The following is a 20,824-nucleotide window of genomic DNA, read 5'->3' as shown; positions in this document are numbered from 1 at the left end:
GGATTCATGTCTATTATTCTCACACCACATGTGAGCTTCAAGCACCTGAGATAAGGAGCTGTTGCAAGTGCTATCTGCCTAGTCACACCATTGCAGCTTATGCAGGTATAAAAAACAGAGATGGAACACCTATCACTAACTCCAAATCCTTCTGTGTAGAAAATCAAAGAGAAAAAAGGAAGCTACTAGAACATAACCAGAGACGGTACAACTTAAAAAAGAGAGACAACATATAGCAGTGACTGGAGTTTTTTTCTGAAATGTATAGGTCACCAGCAGACTTCTACTGAGGACATTTCTAAACAGCCACACTCAAAGCCTAGTAGAAATTCTAAGTCTCTCTCATAAACAAAAACTGCAGAACTTATCTGCCAAGTGCTGCCATGACTTTGGGGATTCCATGACAGCTTATTGCTTGGTCAAGCATAGGTAGACTTCTGGATGGCACTGTGCTAAAGGATTTTTTTGAACCCTGCAAACTGTGAGGCTTTGTAAAAGGATGCAAAACGAAGAAACTTACTGTTGATGAAGAAAGTCTATTGACTATCAACAAGAGCAACTTTTTACATGGTTGTGGAATACACTTCACTGCCAGTACAAGTGTCTGAAGAGAGGGGTGATCAATTTATTGTCCTTTTCTGTTATACTGAATGCATCACTTAAGAAAGGTGCTTTGTACGAAGCCTACCAGGAGCAACACATAACTGGGAGTACAGCTGTCCAAGGCTGAAGACAGAGCTTGTACCAGGGACTGTCAACTACTGTCCCAAAGGCAGTTTCGGATATGAGGGCAGATTCAGAAAACAGCATCAGGTTTGCAGATTAAGTCTGTCTCTACTTCATGTTAATGACAATGACTCTCTTAGGAGGACACTGGCTGAAGTGATTCAGTTCTGCAGATAGTGCTGAGATGTGGGCAGTGCTGCCTTGCTCTTAGGGCACGCGTGCAACAGAAGCTCTTCTTGAATGCAAGTCTTCTGTCTGTCTGCACTGTACAATGCACTGTACCACACATTAACACACAGCACTTAAGCATGTGAAATGTTTGGGTTTTTTTTCCATTTGTAATCTATGAGGCCTTCATAGGCTTTTTAAATAACAAGTCCCACAAGTGGTAGAGGTCTTGATATTTTCTCCTACATTTAGGAAGAACAGCTGGAGGAGACATTAAGAACAGGTTCCTCTCTGAGGTGACAAAAACACTTCCCACACTCCTTGGAAAATGACATTTGGTTCTCATCTACAAGAGGACAAAAATTCTTTGGAAAGGCTACTAACGAGCTGTACAAGCTAGTCTGGTTGACAAACAAATAGGGGATGACATTTTCTATGAAGCTTAAAAACTATCAGCAGTGATGTACTTCACTTGAGCAGGTGGCTGAGTGGAAATGAAGAGAAGGTGCAAGCAGTCTACCTTATTTAGCCATTAAGGAAGATATTCACATTTACATAAACAGAAGAGAGGATATACCTGAGGCATCACTCGGAACCAGTACTACACAAAAGGTAAAAATTTATCCATCTTAAGTGATTAGGAACACACATTTTCACTCTGAATGTATATGTGGACTATGACTCAGAAGGTCAGGATTGTTAAGATCCTTTATTTTCTCAAAGAGAGGATACACACTTAGGAGAGCACCTAAAAAGCCTCATCCTTCCCACAAAACAGGGTCTGATGTGATCTCATTCTCTTATGACTTTTATAAAATTGGTAAGAACATAGCCATTAAAATAATACTAAGTAAAAGCTTTGACATTACTTGTGGTTGTTGCAATGAGGTCCTCAAATAGGCAACTGCACTTAAAAACACTCTAACTAAAATTTGAAGCTTCCACTAAACAAGAGACAATTCCTAGTAAATTAAGAACAACTACAAAGGACATCAAACAAATTATTTACTTCCACATGGCAAACTTGTCCAAGCCCAGAGGCCCTTTTCTCTAGCCCTAGACTGCCATGCTACTGTCAAACATTCAATCAACCACTCCTGACTTCAGGTTTCATCTTGTTAACATGGTGACGTCACTGGATACACCAGGAAAAAAACCACCCCCCTGAACAACAACAAACACCGAACCAAACCAAACAAAAAAACTCTGAACCAAATGAACCAAAACTAACCCCCCTCCCTTCCCTATACATCTAACTGCAACCAGTCAGAATATGCTACTAAAGCATCAGCTAGCTGCGCCTACGCTAGCATCTTCAAACCCATCTGGCTCCTCTGCATTGCACTGTCCAGCATCATGGGAGGGCTCAACAGTGCAGGCAAAGCTTTCTCACTTTAATCTGTAATAATCACTGGAGCAAAGATGGACAGGCAACACCCTGCTCCTGAGATAAGCCCTTATCTCACTTAAGAAACCAAGGACAGACATCCATACAATACTGGCTGAAATGCTGTCACCCCCTTCCACACCCAGCTTTGCCTCAGCTCCTTTCCCTTCAGTATAACACAGCATCCCTCAGATGTCATTTCTGTCTCAGGGCACCACCAGCACAGCAGTACTGCCATGGACAAACATCTCCCTTTTCTCCCTCAAAACACTTTCCTACATCAGCTCAAAAACCAGGCCTTTGTAGTGAAGCATCTGGTAAAGCAGGTGTTTAAAGCTCTGGACCTTTGACTGTCCACAAGTACTCCTTGTGATGAAAAGCAGTCCACCACAACTCCTACTCCACAAATCCAACAGCCTGGCCACTTCAAGTTCAAACCAGCCAAGCCCTTGCCTAGCCTATCCCATGTGAGTATAGCAGCAGCAGCCTGGCTTCCCTAGGGCACAGCCATAGCCCAAGAACAAGCAGCATAATTTGCCAAAGTCCTGCAGTCCTGTGGCTTCCCATGTGAGATGCTACTCAGATCCAGGCTACAGTTTGCCTCCTGGCCATCCCCAATATGCAGTCAAAAAAAATCAAGCCAATAAGACCTAAGCAAAAACTGCAGTCAACACACACACTGTCTCAAAACAAAGACAATGTGAAAGAATTGATGCTCACCTTGTACCGTGTTCATGCACTTGGTGCAGTGCATGAGAACAGGCATAAATCAAGTAGACTCTGCTGACAAAATTTCAGATGTTTCAGATTCTGAGTGCATACAATCTACCCTTGGAAACAAATTTCAAAATCCAAAAGAATTAAGACTCAAAGGTAAAATCTTGTTCCATAAATCCCTAGAGATGTACAAAATGTGAAAGACTTTCTCCATATTATTTTTCTATATTGATAAAAGGGAGAGCCAGGACTTAAAAAAAGACCCAAAACATATATAGTGGAACATTTTTCTGCTATTTATTGTGTGCTGTCAAGACTTCTATCTGATTTTCAGTCCATTTAAATGCTATCCTTAGTGATCTATTCTGGCCTTCTCCATATTTTGTTAGCAAGCACAGGACACACACAAAATGAAAAACTTAGTCTTCTACAGTCCTCTGAACAGCAAATATCTTAATTATTCATTTTCATTCTTCCCCATAAGCATCAGTAAATGTATTCAGTCTACATCAACAATAACTTTATACCTGCAAGTACATATTCTAACTACAGTTGAAGTCTTATCAACGCTTTCCCTGTTAATGATATGTAAATTACTGGCATTAAAACCAGAACCTCTTTGAAGTTATTTAAATCTCAAATATTTGATTTGATCTACCCTTTCCCAAACTTCAACTGTGCAGACAGCTTGAGAAAAACTGTAATCAGAACAACTTTAAATAAACAGAAACAACGGGCCTTTGAATATCAGGGCAGAGCAAGACTGAGAGGAACTAATGAAGACAACCAAAAGGCTGATTTCATACCACTCAGTTAAAAGTTTGAGACAGCTGGTATTAGAGCTACAACGCTCTGGAAAACACTTTAGCTCACAGGCAGTTAAAAGATAAATCAGCACTTCTCATAAAAAGCTAGTAGGACTTTCCTACATTGTGTCAGGACTGAAGTGCAAACCAGGATCCAGAAGAGCAAAAGATGCATCTCCTTCCACAGAGCTTCTTAGGGAAACAGCATCCATCTCACCCATTATTTATTAGATACTTGACAGCACTTAAGACTATGCTTTCAGTATCAAAAAAAACCTCCAAGGAAGCAAATTTTGCTCTGTGGCAGAGGTGACAGAATTCTATAATCCTGCTGTCAGTCTAAATAATGCATTTGCTACTTTCACATGTACTACTTGCATAAATTAGATTTTCCATTCAGAAGTACGCTACGACAAAACACATTTTTACTTAGCAAACTCATCAGCTGATCAAGGTTTCCAGTAGTGTATAGCAATCAGCCACATTTCTCTTTTTTAGAGATTATTTCTAAATCAGTATCATCTAGGCAATTCGGTGCTCTACCTTCTCTCTTAGACATCTACACATAAAACTTATCCACCTCCAACAACTGTTTTTGCCCTTCTCCATAGCTATCTGCACAACAAAATTACCATAGTATCAGTCTACATCAAGATCCATAAAGAGATAGCAGAGATGAGGCAAATCCACGTTACTTGTGTAACATTTCTGTGCAATACATGGTTATAGCACACCAATATGTCTCAAAGCCAGAAGTTTTAGTCGCTTTCATGAATACTAATTTTTCTCTCAAAACTTAAAAGCAGGATAAGTAGCTAAATTGGGAGGAAAAAAAAATCTAATTTAATTTTCCAGGCAGAAAAGCAACATTAAGACGTGAAGCCATAGCTAAATGCATCTGGATTTCTACTGATATCATCTAATTAAAAGGAGGCAAGTAAATATGATACAAGGAACAAAGAACGGGGAGGCAAGCAGCAGAAGCTAACAACTAAATTTAACTACAGCTATTTTCAGAGCCTAGGCTGAAAAAAGTACACAGCCAGTATAAAAACAGCTTTAAAATATTTTTTAAAGGTTGTGCAGGTGATTAGGCCAAATTTCAATATTAAGAACTATCTACCTACCCCTCCTGGGTCAGATACTGTGCCCTCTATAGCAGCAGTGAGAACAGAAAGGGGTGTGAAACACACAAATAATAAGTTATCTGAAATACATCTGCATAGGGTAGATAGTGCATGTCCTAAATGGTAAGTTGAGTTTACGTCCTTTGTGCATGTCAGTCTTACAAAATAGCACTTTGCAAGTGAGTACACTCTACTCCTAAATTATGCATATGTAGAATAAATGTAAATTATTTCTAGAGCCCAGGAACTTCATACAGCTAAGTCTGCAATTTAACTGTTCAAAAGTAGAAACAAAAGCCTAATTAGATGTTGTTATTCAATTTCTGCAGCCACAGAATCATAGAGAGTTGCAAGGAGCTCCCCAAAAGAAGAGACAAGTCTACTTAGAGCAAAAGCCCCAGTAAGTTTTTTAACTGCTTATTTCTCCACAATAGGCAGCTCCATTTCCTGTTTCTTTCTTGCACCTCTGAGGCCTCAAAACCAGTCCCGTAACTATTTCAGCAACGATGCATTTCTGAGTACTCCAAGGCAACCAAGCCAATGGGTTATGTGGTGGACAGACAGATAAAGAGACTTCTCTCTGCTCATTTCCTCTTATCTTCTCCATCATTTCCATAGGTTAGACTGACAGGCAAATGTACAAAGTACCATTTTGTACTCAAACAGAGCATGTTTAGGAGATAATTACTGTTTTCCTTTCTACTTGGTGAGTCTCTGAGATCCTGAAAGTCAGAGAACTATTGCCTCAGCAACACATCTGATGCTGAGCTGGAAACAGGATAGTACTGGCCATTCACACAGTGCACGCATTCTCAGTGCTACCCTTACGGGTTGAAAATTAAACTCTTCTCTGGAAAGTAGTTCCAAAGTAAAAACAAGAGAACAAGAATTTCCAACAGTGACAAAACTCAGGACTTCACTGTACCTATTAGAGGTAGGATTTTCTTCCTGTTCTGAGTACAACTTACAACCTTTGAATTGCAATCATTTATGTTGACTACATAACAGGAATCGCCACAGTCCACCTTAAGTTTTGACTTTTCCTCATATATGTCCAGCTCAGCACTTTTAAACATGACAGATCACTGCAATAATGAAACAACCTTTTGATTTTTAAAATCCCTTCAAAACTCTCTTTAGTTGCTCTTCTGTTAAGTCTAGTACCATTCAATTAAAAACTGGTGTAAGAGCAAAGAACCATAAAGTAACTTCAACAGTACCTTGGTAGTCACTCTACAACAGCCTGAGATGCTGCATTACTTTCCCTCACTCTTGTTCATCGCAAATGAAAGATAGACTCTATACCTATAGAAGCAGCAGACTGTCATAGCTTCTCCTTGAAAGAGAATAAAGATGGAGATAGAACAGGTTTTGCAACCAAGACAAACTGATGCCTGACGATTCATGGAAATTTTGGCACAAATTCCACTGAAGTTGGTTTAGGTCAACTTAGTTTTCATGCTTTTTTTCTTTTACTTTAGTCAGTTGTGTTTTAACAACATTTTTGTTTTAATGGCAGATAAATTAAAAATAAATAATTCCTTGCAGTTCAACTGTTAATATTTTTATAAATTAATTAGCTTTTTATTACAAAACTGCCCTGTTTCCCAACAATTTGAATCTGTCTCAGTCACATAAAAGTATATGCAAGCACTGAAATACTCTCATCCCTCCAGCCAAGATAGCCTAAAAAAGCCAATGAATTTCTACTTCTTGGTGTACTTCAAGTACAAAGAAGATAGCTTTGCAGTCAGATCACTATTAATGTACAGAGTCTGAGGATTAATGTGTTCTTTCAAACTACTAAAGTGAACATTTTCTTACCAATGAAACCCAGCTGAGAAAATTCTAGAATCATCCAATCTTCAGAAGCAAGCTGAAGTGCAAAGTTTTTTATTGTGCTGAAATAATTCTGCTTGACAACGATGTCATCTTCGAGCTAGAGGAAAGTAGCGGTGATATCAACATAATTTTTTTTTAAAGCACCAGCAAAGCATTAGGGAAAAACACACAGCTAGGATATACTGATTTATAATCTATTGCTAACACATAGACATATATTTCTAATGAAAGTGCTGCTATAAAACCTACATGATGCTACAGATAAGATTAGCTATTGTAGGGATCACAGTCTGTCTATTTGTGGTGAACTAATCCAGAATTTTTCTATAGTAAGAATCGACAAACATATCTCAACTCATTACTTCAGAACACTGCTTTTCTAGCTTCTATCTTCAGAGAAAAATCATCCACGAAATACCGTTAGACTAAGCGACATCAGCAGTATAAGTAGAATATCTGCGTTATTTGCACACCAATGTGACTCTTTACTCATGCACCTAACAGCACTGACAGAATTTCTTCACTGAAACAAGAAGCTGAGAGACACATTGTTTACAGACGTGGGATTAATTTCATCTGTCTTCAGCTGTCCAATAGAAAAACAGGTGCATAGTCCAAATTAGTCATCTAGTCCAGGTAGCAGAATTGCAAAGATGGGGTGCCAAAATCCTTTTAATTCATGGTAAATGCAGACTATTACTTTAAGGATACTGATTCTCCTGTCCTTTCTCCCAGTACATTCATGCTGTCCCCCTTGTGCTGGCACTAATATTTGTGTGACCGTCTCATTTCAAGAAAACTGTCTCATGTCATGGGCTGTGCAGCTTCCAGGAGAGCTGAGTCTCCAATAGCTCTCAGAGAGAGGTCAGCACAGCTTTGTAAAAACTAGATGAGTGGGGCTTTATAGCCAAAAGACACTCCCAAAATCTAAATAAAGATCTTAAGTGCAGTTACTCACTATGTCTGCAACACCTGTAGGTAAGGCTTCTACTTGAAAGCAGCACGACACAATATGAACAATTCTGAGCTAAATTAAATTTAGGAAGAATTGCTTAACTCTGTTCTTGAAAACCTTTTTAAAAAATTAAACAAGTCTAAGAACACACTGAAAACATATCTATTCACAAAAGACACATTAAAGTGATGCTGCATTTGCCTTCAAAAGAAAGTAAAAATGGATTTTAGTTTGATTTCTACTTAAAACTATGCTGATGGGTTTTTTTGCCTAGGTGACTCAATAGTAATTCATTTGGGGGACAAGGAGGAAACAGTAGTTAAGGTGTCTACATTCCTTCATTGTTTTTAATAAGCATCTTAAAAGTAAGTCACATAGGACAAATTACTTCCTACTTCAGAGACAGCATCCTCCACAAATTACTTTCTCATATACCATAACCTCAAGACTTAATATCCTCCTTCAACTACGCAATCAAGTTATCTCTGTTCTGTGTAGGTTCTTCTGATATGTCCAACAGCATAATTTCTGGAGGCTCATTTTAGAACTTGTCTCAAAACAAAGAAGAGAAATTACCTGGATGTAATAAACACCCTTTTTCTGGGCATACATCATAAGAAAACAATAATCCAAGTTTTGCTTTGTTCTCCATCTGAAATTAAATGAAAAGCTTAAGGATTATGAAAAAAGGTTACTTCAACACACACTTGGCAATGCAAAGTAAATCTCACTATGAAGAATGACACATTAGTGAAATTTTCAGACAGCTGGCTTTGGCATTGTTCCCTCAGGAAATCCTGTCTGAAAAAAAGGAACAAAGGTTTTGCCTTATGCTTTAATACAGACATAAAACTGGTTTAACTTGAATCTGATTTTGTGAAAACTACCTGACATTACACTAAAAACACAACTGCATTTCAAATGGTAATTCATCAGGAATTTATGGGTTTTACACTGTAGTTTAGAAAGAAAACCAGTACACAAAAATCTAAATACACAAAAAAAAATAGAATATCGTCTCAGTCCTCTCAAAATTTAACACTAAATTAATTCAACCAAGCATAGAGTTAGGCTCTGATCAAGCACAGAACAGCATGCAGATAAGAATGAGATGGATTCACAGAACACTTTTAGCATCCCCACACTTTCAAGAATTACAGTAAGAAAACATTTCAAGAATTCACATTCCACTTGCCATTTCATAAACAATAAAAGTATGGGTGTGGGAGTAAATGAGAAAAGATCTGGGGGAATAAACTAACCTCACTCTCTCTTTTGAGTCTCCAAATGTCTCTTTCAAGTTTGTCAAGTCAGGATAGTAAGATGCAGGTGGGGCTATTACTTCCACTAAGCCAGAATTGATCTCTGTAGAAAACCTGTTAATAAAAACATCCTGAAGTCACACGAGACATTCTGAGTTCTGCAGGCTTCCTCCTTGCTTTTGTTGGTACAGTTACCATGTCTGGTTACAATACTGACTTATTCAAACAAGACAAGTAGCATAGCAAACAGTATTGTCTTCCTTAGCATTTTCTTCAGAGCAGTATAGCCCCTTGCCCATTAACCAGAATTAGAACTTGATTCTAAACCCTTCTTTTGCCCTTATCTTTGAACATATGTAATATAAGGCCCTAATAGAGATGTAACGTATTTCCATTCATGTTAAAACAATCCCATGTGTTTATGTTGTGCCAAATAATTTAATCCCATTTATTGTTTTCCAATTTAACTGACTGAATCACTTCCCCTTAATTTGTCACGTATTGCTTTTTTTTTTTCCTAAGTCTAACCCTCTCCCTTCCCAAAACAAAAATTTGTGACCTCGTATTTCCAGTCAACTTTTTATTAGTTATCATGTGATTTAGGAAAAAACAAAACCCAAACTGAACAATAAGCTAAGAAATCACCCATTAAAACTATAACTTACTCTTTTTCCAGGCTTGCAACAACGCTGTTAACGTAATCAAGATCAGTCTGCAAAACAAACAAAGAAAACTAAACACAAAAACCAAATAATATACTTAACAGTATTGGAGATGCATTTTAAAAGAACCTAGTAAAACACTGAAGGTAGCTGTACTTGAAAATTAATTTCAGTATGTAAGATATTTGAGTAATATAGGAACCCATCACAAGTAACTATGACTTATGTTTAATGAGAGAAGAACCTTATTTTTAGAGGGGAATAACATTTGCCTTGTATCTTAACTTAATAGGCAGTTCTAATCCAGCTGCTGGGAACTTCTTGCAACCTCTCATGCTCTTAATGACAGAATAATCACTAAGCATTTGTACAGGAAGAATTTCCTATATAGTATTACATGAAAATAGTGCATTGAACACACATTCTTCTTTCAAAAATCCACCTTATAAATCTTGCATTTAAAGCTTGGATGTTCCAACCACAGAGCAATGACTATGCTGTCTTCCTGACTAGGGCTGCTTTTTTAGCTTGAGAGACTAAACTTGAGGGACTATCAGTCCTATTAATCACATGGTTCTTAAAGATGCAAAGATTCTAAAACCTACTTGTTGGCTAGAATAATCATGACATTCTGGAAAAGTCTACATCACCTCACTTTCCAGGACTGGACAATTATTCAAACTGTTTACTTAGTTGTACACAAGCATTCAGGAAAAGAGTCATAGAACCATAGAACGGTAGGGGTTGAAAGGGACCTTTAGAGATCATCCAGTCCAAACCCCTGCAGAAGCAGGGTCACCTAGATAAGGTCGCATAGGAACATGTCCAGGCAGGTCTTGAAGACCTCCAAGGAAGGAGACTCCACAACCCTTCTGGGCAGCCTGTGCCAGGGCTCCCTCATCCTCACAACAAAATAGCTTAAGTGGAACTTTTTGTGTTCCAGCTTCATCCCATTATCCCTTGTCCTGTTGTTAGCTACTACAGAAAAAAGGGATGTCCCAACTTCCTGACACCCACCCTTTAGATATTTATAAATGATAATAAGGTCTCCCCTTAATCTCCTCTTCTCCAGACTAAACAGCCCCAGTTCCTGCAGCCTTTCCTCATATCAAAGATATTCCATACCCTTGATCATCTTGGTGGCCCTGCACTGGACTCCCTCCAGCACTTCCCTGTCCCTCTTGAGCTGAGGAGCCCAGAACTGGACACAGGACTCCAGATGAGGCCTCACAAGGGCAGAGTAGAGAGGGAGAATAACCTCCCTTGACCTGCTGACCACATTCTTGATGCATCCCAGGATGCCATTGGCCTTCTTGGCCACGAGGGCACATTGCTGGCTCATATTTAGCTTATTATCAATCAGGACTCCCAGGTCTCTCTCTGCAGGGCAGTTTGACCCCCAGCCTATACTGGTGCAGGGGGTTGTTCCTTCCCAGATGCAGGACTCTGCACTTGTCCTTGTTGAACCTCATGAGGTTCCTCTCTGCCCAGCTCTCAAGCCGGTTGAGATCCCACTGAATGGCAGCACAGCCTTCTGGGGAATCAGCCAGTCCTCCCAGTTTGGTGTCATCAGCCAACTTGCTGAGGGTACACTCTGTACCCTCATCCAGGTTGTTGATGAAGATGTTGAACAAGACCGGCCCCAGAAGCGATCCCTGTGGAACTCCACTGGCCACAGGCCTCCAACTCGACTCTGTGCCATTGATCACCACCCTCTGGGCTCTGTCATTCACCCAGCTCTCGATCCACCTCACTGTGAATTCACTTTGTGAATGCATGAATATGACTGAAAATGCAAATCTTTGTTACACTTCCTATTCTAATAACTTGACATACTATTTATCAGTCTATAAATCAACTCAGGGTCTGGTGCTCATGAGGATTCTGGAGAAATAACTGCCTTTGAAATGCTGGAAACAAAGGAATAGTTCATACTTTTTTCTGATGAATTTGTAACGTGAGTTATGATTAAAGAATTATACACACAGAGAATAAATCCCTCCCAAGCATTTCTATAGAACCGTTAATCTTGTTTGACAAAGGTGCTTACTCTTTGATCTTAAAAATTACCATGCCTATTTTTATAGATTTATATTTATTAAATCCAACATAATACCCGTGACAAACAGTTTTCCACAAAGGACAACAGTGGGTTTCTTCCAAAAGCAGGTTCTAAATACTACAACAATACGTGAGCAGAAAGCATTGGTCATAAACTTTTCATACATATTTTCTACGTGCTATGCCTAGTGTTGGTCAGAAGTTCTAATATGCAGATAAGGTGTTCACAATTTAAAACGTATCCTGCAGCGAGTTCCACACAAGGAGACTTTCAAGTCCGTATGGATCTTGATATATCACCAAGTCTTTAAATACATATATGGATTTTTCACGCACAGTTTATCACTGGAATGAAGTTTAAGATGTAACTTTTTCTGCTGTCTGTTAACAGCTGTAAATCAGTGACCACCTAAAGAGAATGTTTAGTGTACCTATCTTTAACTGAAAATTCTTTTTTTTTAAATATTAGAAATACAGAAAGGGTTGTCTAGCCAGCATCTGAAAAGACTAACAATTTGAAATTCCAGTTGGCGTGCCAAACTTCAATTACTCAGTCTAGTATTAATAATCCAAACACTTGTTAAACAGCCCATACTCTAAATGCATAGAAAAAAGCAACATTTATTTTTAATACACATAAAAATATAGACATATACACAGAGAGCAGAAACACAGCTAGTTTCTAGACAGCATGCCAGATATTAAAATAAATGCTGTACTTCATCCCTACTGGAAGTATATATTAAGTCACAAGCCTGTTTCTCTGTCCAAGTCTCCTTAGAGTAAACATAGTTTTGATTGATTTTGCAAATAAAGGCACCAGCCAGGCTTCATTGTGTAAAACCTTACACACTTATACAGAACTCACTACAATCAGAAAAATAAAAAAGTAGAAAAAAGGAAAAATCTGGAATAAGAGTGTTTTTTTCCCTATTTGCCCTTATTTGTTTGTGTCCTTCAAGCAAAAGGTTGGTAGTTTCCCAGTCCTAGCTGCAATCACAACAGCTTCACATCAAGAAGATGTAGCCTGTAGTCTTCCAACCCCTTATTGTAATCTGTGCTGCTATCACACAAAGTCAAGATGGTCTGGTCTAGATGCACTAAGCATGACATATAGCAAACACCATCACTGGTTTTGTACATAACCTTCCTTCAATAATCACTACATCAGTATAAGTACCAAAGGAGATGCCGCTTTCAGAATGAAAGATTGAAAGAGTCGATGTCATTTTTCACATAATCAAAAGCATTAAAATGTGGTATCTTGTTGATATTTCTAAATGAGCAGTTGTATTTATATCTACCAGTAGCATCTGATATTCAGAATGAGGATTTCAACACCAAACTCTTCCCCTCAGGATAGAAAGCTGACTGTCATCTTTCCACATCAGAACTTCCAGAGTCAACCAACTCCTCCTATTACTCAGATCCCACTAAGTGGGATCTTTGCGAACATCCTCCAGCTGCAGGCATTTTCCAGGAAGGTGGTACTTTTAAGTTGTTTCACACAACCTCATTAAATAAATAGGAGACTATGTAATCAATTTGATCAAGCTATGTCTCTATCCAAAGAAAAAGTCAACTATACAGAAGATTGCAGCGTAGCAATGGAAGGAAATGTGGAATAGCCTGATAATTGCTGTAACCTAAAGATTTTCCGAGCAGTATCAATAAATTCAGCTAGTAACTAAAAGTGACAGAAAACAATATTAATGACCAAAATCTGTTCTCTGTTTTTGAGGAAGAAGGCATTTTCTGCCTTGAAAAAATAAGACTGAAGTCCTTTTTATCAACCTGCAGGACACAAGATTGCTGAAAATAATTATGAACTATATATAACGTGAAGGAGTAATACTCTTGTCTTCTCCAAGAACCTTAAACAGGACAAGACAAATCCAGATCAATCAAAAGGAAGTCACCCATGAAAGACAAAGCCCAACTGTTCTTTAGACTTGCACTGAAAATCATTAGGTAGAAACTAGGTTGACTTTGGAGGAGGTATGATGAACTTAAATTCTGTTTCATGGTGTCACTGTTGCTACATGGTGTCACTGTGTCACTATTGAAGTGTCACCGATCAAGGCAGTAACAAATCAATAATTTCTCCTTATTAAACTTCTAAGGTTGAAGATTAAATAAACCTTAGGAATTTGGAACCCAAGAAAAAGAAGCAAAGCCAAACATTTTAAGAACTAATCCCTTTAAAGTGATTAAACACTAAATCGTGATAGGCCACAATCCAAGAGTTAACAGTGCCAACCATGAAGATACATTTTATCAATAAATCACATGAAGCGTTGTAAACAAGTTTGTCCTGTTAGGTGAATCTCTGGGAGCTAATGAAACGCATAAAGTGGTTATTTCAATATCAGCAGTTCAAATCTTTCTGCCTGTTCTGTCTTCCTAGTCATATAAAATCACTGATCTCTGGAAGAAAGCAAGAACACCTAGAGTAAGTCACCCCGTTTTCCATTAATACCACATTAGACCAAAGATTGATCCAGCTCAGCATTTTGCTTCCAGCAGTAGCACCCATGAACAGATACACAGCAAAGAATAAAAGGAGGACAAACATACACAACACTCTCCCTTCTGCTACCATCCACATTACAACTACCTTAAATTCATGTTACTTCCTGAGACAGATGTGATTTTGTGTATTCACTATTTCTCAGTAGACTCCTCTTCAAGATACCTCGCCAGCATCCTCTTGATGCTATCTAAACTTTAAGCAAGAAAACAAGATCTTTGCTTATCAGATCTATGCAGTTTCATAAGCCTGTGAACATGGCAACAGCTGAGGTTGCATCAGCAATTTTGATGAGAGGATACAGAGTGCTTTGATGAGTATCTCTGAAAGACGACTCACTCTGTTGTGAAAAAACCCTAAAGCTGTCATTGAAATAAGTTTTAAATTTCCTCATTTTTTTGCAAAAGGCTGTCCTACAATTTTCTAAAGTCCCTTCTCTATTTTAGGTGAGGCTGACTTTCAAATTTGCAACTGTTCTAAGGTTTGCCTGAAAAAATGCTGTTCGTAACAACCATACAAAGAACTAGAGCAACAATGAGGGGTTTTTTTTTTCATTTTTGTAAGTGAGCATTTGCATAGCAAAGTAGTATAATGTATTAGCTAGCAGACAAAACAAGAGGTTAGAAAGTTCTGATTAACAGCTTAGCCAACAGTCAGACAAACCCAAGTTTTCTAGTTCTAAGAATCAACACATTCATACTGTTAAACCCCACCTGTTTTCTATCTTCAAGAATGACAGAAGGGAAATTGTTTCTCAAAATGTAAGAAAAACTATGGCATTTTAGACCAAAGGTCTATTTAATGTCTTAGCCAGTAAAAGACACAGAGAAATAACAGTTGCGGCACAGAATATCACAAGTTGGAAGAGACCTGTAATGAACATCAAATGCAACTCTCTGCTTCTCACAGGACTACCTACAACTAAAACATAGGACTAAGAGCATCATTCAGACACTTTTTGAACTATGACAAGCTTGATGCCATGACAAGCTTGATGTTCTCTGGGGAGCCCATTACAGTTACTAGCCACCCTCTCAGTTAAGAGTCTTTTCCTAATGTCCAGTCTGAATTTCCTTGATGCAGTTCAATTCCATTTCCTCGTGTCCTATCACTGGATACCAAAGCGAGGAGATCAGCATCTCCACTAAGGTTATCCCTCAGTGTCCTCCAAGTTTAACAAACCAAGTGACCTCACCTACTCTTTGTAAACCTTGCACTCAAGGCCTTTCACTGTTCTCAGTCACCCTCCTCTGGACACACTCTAACAGTCTGATGTCCTTCTTGTATTGAGGCACCCAAAACTGCACACAGGATTTGAGATGGGGCCACACCAGTGCAGCGTAGAGTGTAATAAACAGGGTATGTACAGAACAAACTTTCTAAACAGGGTATGTACAGAACAAACTTCCCTTCATATACCTCCTAGTTCTTGATAATCAATAGTTCATAATTCCTAGGCCTGACTGATATCTATACTCCTAGGTTCAGTAGCTCTTCCTGGATCTGGACTTCATGAATTTGCCTGATTTGATTCAGAACTCATTTACTCACTCATGTTTTACAATATTCAGTAGCAACAAGGTCCACAATTTAGCTATATACCTGTCATGGGTTGACATGACAGTTGTTTCTGGTAAGGGGGAAGGGGCTGTAAAGATGACTCCTATAAGAAGTTGCTTGAAACTCTCCCCAGCTCTGAGTCAGACCCACTTCTGGGGCTGAGCCAATTAGACGTCTCCATGATCACTTTTTAAGAAGAAGCCAGAAGAGGAGGGTTCTTCCTGTTCCTTTTCCTTCTGTCTCTTCTTCTTTTCTGGTTGGTGGTGGTGCAAGGAGTGGGAAGGGAGAGAGAAGCAACCATGTGGACTCCAAAGTCAGTGAGGGAAAAGAGGAGGAGGTGTGCTGGAGCAGAGACTTCTTTGCATCCTGGAGAGAAGACTGGTGAAGCAGTGACTTGTACTCATTTAATTGAAGACCCTGCACCAGGGGCAGTGACTCATTTTGCTAAAGATCCTGCCTCAGGGGCAGTGATTCCTTTCGTTAAAGAACCTGTGCCAGCGGCAGTGACTATGGCCAGAAGAGGCCGTGTCCCATGTGAGAGACCCCATATTCACAGAAGCTGTAACTGTGGGGAGGAACTCACACCAAAGAAGCTCATTAAAATTATGCCCAGAAGAGGCCATGTCCTGAGGGAGGGACCCTATAACTGCAGAAGCTGCAACTGTGGAGAAGAATCCACGCCAGAGATATTCATTAAGGACTGAGTCCTGTGTGAGGGACTCTGTATTGGCAGAAGCCGCAGATACTGGGAACAACTCACAGCAGAGAAGTTCGTTAAGGACTGTGTCCCGGGGGAGGGACCCTGCATTAAAGCAGGGGAAGAATGCCAGGAGTCGTCCTCATCTGAGAAGAGAGACGCAGCAGAGCCCATCTGTGAGAGACTGACCACATCCCCCACTCCCTGCCCCCCTGAGCCATTGAGGGGAGAGAAGTTAGAGATACTGGGTGAGCAGTGAGCTGGGCCCGGGAAGAAAGGAGGGATGGGGGAGGGAGATCTTAAAGTACTGGTTGTAATTTTCTCATCATCCTAATCTCTTTTTGCTTTTTGTTCTGTTCCATTTCTAGTAGGCAGTAGAATAAACTTTCCTACTTTCCTCTATAAGTTGAGTACTGGAGTCTGTTGTGCCTGGAACCATAATTGGCAGTGAGCCCTCCCTGCCCTTGTCTCAATCTACAACATTCTTGGTTATCTCTTTCCTCCCATTTTGCTGCGGCCTCTGCCACCCTAATGAGGGTGGGCAGGTGAGCAAGAGACTGTCATGGTGCTTCATCGCTGGCTGGGCAAAACCATGACAATACACCAAGTGAAAAATACTTGTAGATTGTACCTGTATCACCATCTCAAACCAAGAACCAGTTCTAATCCACAGATACAAAACGGCAATGAGCAAAATGGTGAGTCCAACCATATCAGGAGCCAGGATGGCACAAAGGCAGAGTAAGGGTACAAACACTTTGCATCAGACCATGTAAGACATGGTCTTGTACTCTAGCAGTATCAACAAGACATAGTCCTGCTGGAAAAAACAAAAATAGCCTTGAAGTTCAGACATCCATATTTACATTCCATTCTAAAGCATGGGATTTCCATCCCTGCTTTTATTTCCCGTCTCACCTGTCTTGCAATGGCCTATCTAGCGACGCTGGATAGATTACAAACTAAGTTTTCCTTAGTTTGCCACTAAACACTACTTTTACTCCAATTTCCATGACTTGTCCACTCGATGTGATCGGAAATGCTAAATGTTGAACTTTGGCAATGTAAAGTGCTAAACAATAGCAGCTGCCATGAAAAATCTACACATCAACACAATGACACCTGGCTAATGAAAAAAAAACCTTCATTTTTACATTATGTTCTGCAAATGGGGTGAAAAAAGAAACAACCCAAAACCCACAAAAAGGCAAGTAGAACATTATGGCATGCCATGATACAGTACACAAGCAAAGTAATTACAGCATTTACTTGTTCTAGAAATTTGATTTGCAACTTTAGCTTTTTTAGAGCTATAATTTTCAAGATGCATATTGAAATTCTCTGCAAAATGTACAAGCTTTCATCAGCTGACACTGCTTTGAGTAGGGGGGTGGGGCTAGATGAATTTCTAGAGGTTGCTTCCAATCTCCGTGACTCTGTAGCTTGCCTTAACACACGAAATCTCTGTTTGGATTCAATTTCTGTTTCAGCTGTCAAAAAGAGTCAGTCAAAAAGAGACAAGTGCAAATAGAAGCAAAGATGGCACTAAAATTCCAAAGTTTTGGTGGTTTGCTTTTTTTCCCAAGACACTAGGACAGAAAATTAAGATGCAGAGTACCAAAATACTACAAATTCAAGAGAAGCTACAGAGAAATAAGGGAGAAATTCAGACATTAACTATACAGTACATTCTAAACAGCATGGTTTATCTAGGTTGCAGGATTATCCAGATCTTAATTCTTATTCAAGAACATCTTACAAAATAAAAGAAAAAAAAATCCCTGGGAAACAACTATGTTAATCTGCAAAGCATGGTCATTTCACTGCTTACTAATTTCTGCAATTTCATTTGATTTTTCATCATCCCTGTAGAATAGAAATGGAATAATTTTACAATGTATTTTAAACAATACAAAACTGAACAGACTCCAGAAAGGGCAAAGTAAACCTTTACTTGCTTTGAAATGCTGAAAGTGCATATGAATATAATTACCTATATAGAAGGCATTAAAATTCACATAGGAAAAAGCAGCCACTAAAGTGACATTTGGACCTATTTTTGGATATTTATGCAGTGAAGAAAAAACCCTAAGGAATAAAAGCACATAAGTGGTTTCCAGTTGTTGCAATGCTATACAGGTATAAATAAGGCCCAGGGAAAAAGGTAATAATACATGTTAGAGTTCAACAAATGCAGATTAAAAAAGGGATTTTCAGAAATATAGCGTCTGCTTTCAGATCTGAAGCAGCAAGTTCAAGTTAAATCCAGGCAACATGAGAACAAGCTGCAAAGCAAAATACCAGGAATGCAGGACACTGTCGTAACACAGCTGCCTAATGTTACATAAGCAAAATGTAGCCTCTGTGTCCTACATGAGCTAATGACTTCATCTCTCCCTTACAGCAAGTCCCCACTCTACTCCACACAGAAGAAAAACCTTTCTCTCCAGTTGTTTCTGTGATTAACTCAATTCAGTTCAGGACAAGGTTCACAATGCAAAGCCTTTGGGAACAATAGCTAGCATACATTCTTATATCACTCCACTCTCCTTTTTCCCTACCCCTGCATCCTGCATGTCATCTCCTCGATCGTGAGGGCATAGACCCATATGGTTTGTGCTGTGAACCACAACATCACATCAGAGAATGAGTTTGGCTTTTAAGAAATTCAGCCAGAACAAAACAAAACCCAAGGGATAATTCAAAACAAGGCATTCAGATGCAAGTTACGGTAGCCTTCTACTAGTTTTGTGCATATTACAGGTGAGTCTGGTTTGTAGGGTCTGAAAGAAAGCAGTGTATGTGGCCTAGCAACCTGGGGAAACTTTCTTGTCCTTGGGTGAGCCTGTAAATCATTGAAAAAGTTTGTTTTCTGTAAGAAGATAGTTGCCATGTACAGACAAAAGCACCTTTCTATGATACGTATTCTTTGTTTGGAGGATTGAAGGAATTTTTCCTCATCATCTTTAAGCCAAGGCAGAACACAGTAGCAAAATTTGAGAGTGTTGTCCAAAACTCAAACGGGTAAATACAGTCAGTCATCCAGGTATAAAGTCACCTGCTACAATGCTTCTGAAATAAGATTATTACTGTTACTTTTCATCTCACGAATATACTAATCGTTAACAAAGAGATCAGAGACAACTGCCTATTAGCAGTGACGTTCTCTTACCAAAAGTATCAGATAATTACTGTGGCCTAGGTGCGTCTCAGTAGGTATCTTACAGATACAGAAGCCTTTCAGTCATTCAAATCTAGTGTTTGAAAAAAAGAGCACAAACCTGAATTTTATCTTTCAGTTGAGATACTAAATCTGTCTCGGATACATTCAAGTTTTCAAATCCTGTCAAGGATCTTTTCTTAGATCTAAGATAGATAATTATCACTGGTTTAATCTCATATGAAAACTTTGCTAGTCACTGCCATGAAAAGAATAGCATAAAATCCTATGATAGTGCCCAGTATCAGCAGTTCATACTCTGGGTACTAAAGTTTAAGTACCAAAGATTTAGGGATTGCAACCGCAGCTTAAATAACTCAAATGCTCACTGACAGGCCAAGCTATCTTCCAGATAAAATTGACATATCTAGAAGCTGTCTTTATCCTGATCAGTTTTGAGTGAGATGTCCAAAACCAAAATCCACTATCTACGTAGGCCTTTAAAATTACCTGGTGAAGATGATGCAACATTTAGCACAACAGTCTTGTCTAGCTTTGATTTTTTTTTTTTTTAATATATATTACATACTTACATGCTAAGACCTACTGGTCTTTCTCTAACTCAACATGTACAGTCAGATCTTTTGGGGACTAGGAAAACTCTCTCCAGGGCAGCTCCAGGTAGGGGCTGCTCTCAAGTTTTCAACAATTAACAGAAAGAATGGAACATCTCCGTAGCCAGAATGGTACTAACACATCTGGGTTGAGAGCAAGAGACACCAAATACTCCTTTGAGATCAAGAGATATGCTGATCAGAGAGATCTGTAATTCAGGCCCATGGCATGAAATGAAAATACAGACTTGTTTATTTTGCTGGAGAAGTTCTCCATATTGCATTCCAATGTTAATATATGCAAAATAGGTTTGGCAAGATTTTACTCAGTATGTGCACTCAGTGCTTAATTTGCTGAAGCTTTGTTCATATCAGCACATAGGATGGTACCTTGCTGGGTGTTTGTGTCCCACTGACCCCACCAATTAAGAAATCTTTCCAAGAAAATAATAAAGAAAAAGATATTATCTGCAAAAGGAGTACAGAGGAAACAGTATTGAGGATCAACTTTTAATTTACCAGCCGTTGTTACATAAAGAGATGACACGGT

General features: G+C 39.0%; 1 protein-coding gene across 1 annotated transcript in view; it reads right to left on the bottom strand.

The window, feature by feature from the left end:
- The window catches only part of MGAT4A (alpha-1,3-mannosyl-glycoprotein 4-beta-N-acetylglucosaminyltransferase A), an 85,008-nt gene that overhangs the window by 22,604 nt on the left and 41,580 nt on the right, over positions 1–20,824 (bottom strand). Inside the window, exons 7-10 of the mRNA XM_061997898.1 lie at positions 9,656–9,702; positions 8,991–9,104; positions 8,305–8,380; positions 6,756–6,870 (exon numbers count right to left, since the gene is read on the bottom strand). Of these exons, the coding sequence (XP_061853882.1) occupies positions 6,756–6,870; positions 8,305–8,380; positions 8,991–9,104; positions 9,656–9,702 (352 nt within the window). The remainder of the gene's footprint in view (positions 1–6,755; positions 6,871–8,304; positions 8,381–8,990; positions 9,105–9,655; positions 9,703–20,824) is intronic.

The sequence above is a fragment of the Colius striatus genome, chromosome 1 (genome assembly GCF_028858725.1).
Source record: "Colius striatus isolate bColStr4 chromosome 1, bColStr4.1.hap1, whole genome shotgun sequence".
Lineage (NCBI taxonomy): Eukaryota > Metazoa > Chordata > Aves > Coliiformes > Coliidae > Colius > Colius striatus.
Note: the sequence above shows the minus strand (reverse complement) of the source record. Positions and strands in the feature narration are given on the sequence as shown.